The sequence below is a fragment of the Malania oleifera genome, chromosome 10 (genome assembly GCF_029873635.1).
Source record: "Malania oleifera isolate guangnan ecotype guangnan chromosome 10, ASM2987363v1, whole genome shotgun sequence".
In the NCBI taxonomy this organism is placed as follows: domain Eukaryota; kingdom Viridiplantae; phylum Streptophyta; class Magnoliopsida; order Santalales; family Ximeniaceae; genus Malania; species Malania oleifera.
This window is the reverse complement of record NC_080426.1, coordinates 85,987,835-85,990,713: the sequence shown is the minus strand read 5'-3', so window position 1 is coordinate 85,990,713 and position 2,879 is coordinate 85,987,835. Positions and strand designations below refer to the sequence as shown.

Here is a 2,879-nt window from a genome sequence, read left to right as displayed (position 1 = left end):
TTTTTGCTGAACAAATCAATCAAGCCTTCACATTCATGAGACATGTCACATCCATTCCAGTTAGCATAAATAACAAAAGTGTGACATAAATTTGTAAACAGCACATTACAATCCAAGAGAAATTGTACAACAGAGTTATTGTACATCAGAGTTTCTCGGTTAACCTGATCATGAAAGAATTAACAGCTACAGCATCCAAGACTATCCATGAAGACTCGAACAGCTCATGGAAGAACTCAGCTCCAATCTCCTCGGCTGCATTTCTGAATGCAATCCCAAATGCATTTCCTTGTACAGCCCCTAATCGTGGCTTCCCGCAAACTCCAACTATCAATACCTTGTTTGATTCCTGTGATAAGCAAGCACAAAGCAAAGGCTTCATTTTTGCTCCTTTTTCCCTCAAGGCGTCCATGATGAAATAACAAAATTTAGTTAAAGCCTGTGGGTATGCCAACAGCTTTGTGTCCACTGAATCTTCGAGTTTCACCCATCTGAATTTCCTCCCACTTCTTATGGAACCAGTCTTGGTTATTGCTGTGCTTCCTTGTCGAAGAATTGCCCTTTGTATATTTATTGCCTGTTGCATTCCCATTCTCAGCTTATCAAGATTGCTCAAGGACAATGCATCATAAGCTACTCCAAATTGCTTGGAAGCACAAGTGCCATCTGATTTTACAAATGACTCCAGCAAAGCAGTGACGCCATACACCACGTCTGCTGCTGAAACCCTTGAACTATATCCATGCATGCGCAAAAAACTTCTGAAGTAGAAGTCTGTAAGCCCATACTCTGGCAGAAACCGTTCAAATTCCTCTTTCATTTTCCTTTTGACTTCAATGTTCATGTATTGAAACTTTTGTTGGCAATCAGTGAGTGCAAATCCCATTCGAGCAAGAAGCAGCTTGAGCCTTTTCATCCCATTATCACTCCAGGTCTTTAGCTTCGTTGCTGTGTAAGAAGAGCAAAGCATGGAATCAAACAGAGACCATTCCTGTAGCAGCATCAATCTTGGCCCTTCTTCATATGCAATTCTAGAAGAATCGGGTGCTCGAATCTTTGTTCCATCTTTAAGGGTAACAGAAGTAATTGCATCCAGATTACCTGAGCTGTTTATATGCTGCTCAAGCTCCATCACCCCAGCTTGGTATCTCTCGTTGGTCAACCTCTCATGCACGAACTGATCTGTCAGAGAAACGCAAGCTAACCAAAGCAACTCATTTGTGTTCTTCCTCAGTGAGTGGGAGAGATCAAACATCAAACACCCGGAGGGCTTTCCATGAAAGGTACCCATATGGTAATACTCCTTCTTCAGCTTCTGAAAAAGCAGAACTGGATCTTCTTCACTTCCCTCTAAAACCTTCCTCCTCTTTCTCGATCCACTCCCATCTCTCTCCTCCTCACTTTCACTCCCGTTGTCATTTTCACTATCCGAATTACCATCGAATTCATCGTCACTGTTCAAATCACTTGCATTTGCCAAAGCGGAAACGTCGAAATCATATGCTAAATCAGCCTGATATTCATCATCCCGCGTATAGAGCACTATCACCCGATCATTTTCATCACTCAAATTATGCAGATGAATCGGGCGGTGACTATCCACAACAAAAACGCGAGCTGCAGGTCCTAGATTGAGAAGCTTTCTCAAGTCCCGGTGGCAGCCCCAATTAATCAAAAGGACTGACACAGGCTGATCGGACGACGAACACAGATTTGAGCCGGCGAACTGGTGAATTTCCTTAAATGACGAAACAGGGTAACATGCGTATCGAACTGAATCCGATTCAAGGACATGGAAAACAATCTTGGCGGCACAAAGTGAGTCAACATCGGAAGTGGAGGGGAATATGAGCAGAGGGGACGAGGATGAGGCAGAAGCCGACTCGCGTAATCGCGAGTAGAACGACTCAATCCTCTGCTCCCTCACCATAATTACCTCAATCGGGTATATGAACTCCAAAAATACAGAACCACTCTGCGGAAGGAAAACAGAAATCGCCGAGGCAAACGGACAAAACAGAATACCAGATCTTTCCGTTTCTGTGAGAGAGAGAGAGAGAGGAAAAAGACTTTGTGAGAGTGGAGATGGAGTACCTGAAACGCGGTTCTGCTTTGAGTCCGCTAGTCCGCCATTACAGATCTGAGATGTGAAGCCCAGGATCCTGGAAGGGAGCGGGAATAACAGTAGGGTTTTGAAGTCTGAAATTTAATCGCTATCATGAAAATTTTGAATTTTGTAGCGACCGCGAAAAGTTAAGGAAAAATTTGAAGTTATTTTTGGTTGGCGGTAAAAACGTGGTCGGAAGAGACCTCACGTTTGCTAAATTTGTGGAGTCACAGTGGATGATTTCTCCGTATTCCCTTTTGCTAAGAGAAAGTGACCTGATCCAACGGCCAGGGCAAGCTGCACCTCCTGTTTGGGATTATAAATAAATAAATCAAGTTAATTAACTTATACAACAACAACAACAACAAAAAAATCAAGCCTTAGTCCCACTATCATCAAACATTTCTTTTGATAGACTTAAAAATATTAAATTCTTACTCACTATCTCTTTCCAAGTTATTTTAAGTTTACCCATACTCTTTCTACTGCCCCCCACAGTAATTAAGTCACTCTTCCTCACAGGTGCACTATAAGACCTACATTGTAAGTGTCCATACCATCTGAGTGGTTCCTTCCTTATCTTATCTTCTATAAGAGTTACACCTAACTTACAACGAAGTCCCTCCCTTATCTTATCTTTTATAGGAATTACACCTAACTTACCACGAATATGTTCATTCATTAATTTATCTTTCAATGTTATACCATTCATCCATCTAAGCATTCTCATCTCGACAACTTTTACATTTTAGATATTATGTTTCTTTATCGC

General features: G+C 41.8%; 1 protein-coding gene across 1 annotated transcript; it reads right to left on the bottom strand.

Annotated features, from left to right (window-relative positions):
- Positions 1-2,294, bottom strand: LOC131165751 (uncharacterized). Its single transcript, XM_058123784.1, has one exon. The coding sequence runs from the start codon at positions 1,928-1,930 to the stop codon at positions 146-148; it is 1,785 nt and encodes a 594-aa protein (XP_057979767.1). The 5' UTR covers positions 1,931-2,294; the 3' UTR covers positions 1-145.
- Positions 2,295-2,879: the final 585 nt, after the last annotated feature.

Excerpts from the sequence above, each read along its gene's own strand:
- LOC131165751 (XM_058123784.1), bottom strand. The coding sequence starts at position 1,930 with ATGGTGAGGGAGCAGAGGATTGAGTCGTTCTACTCGCGATTACGCGAG.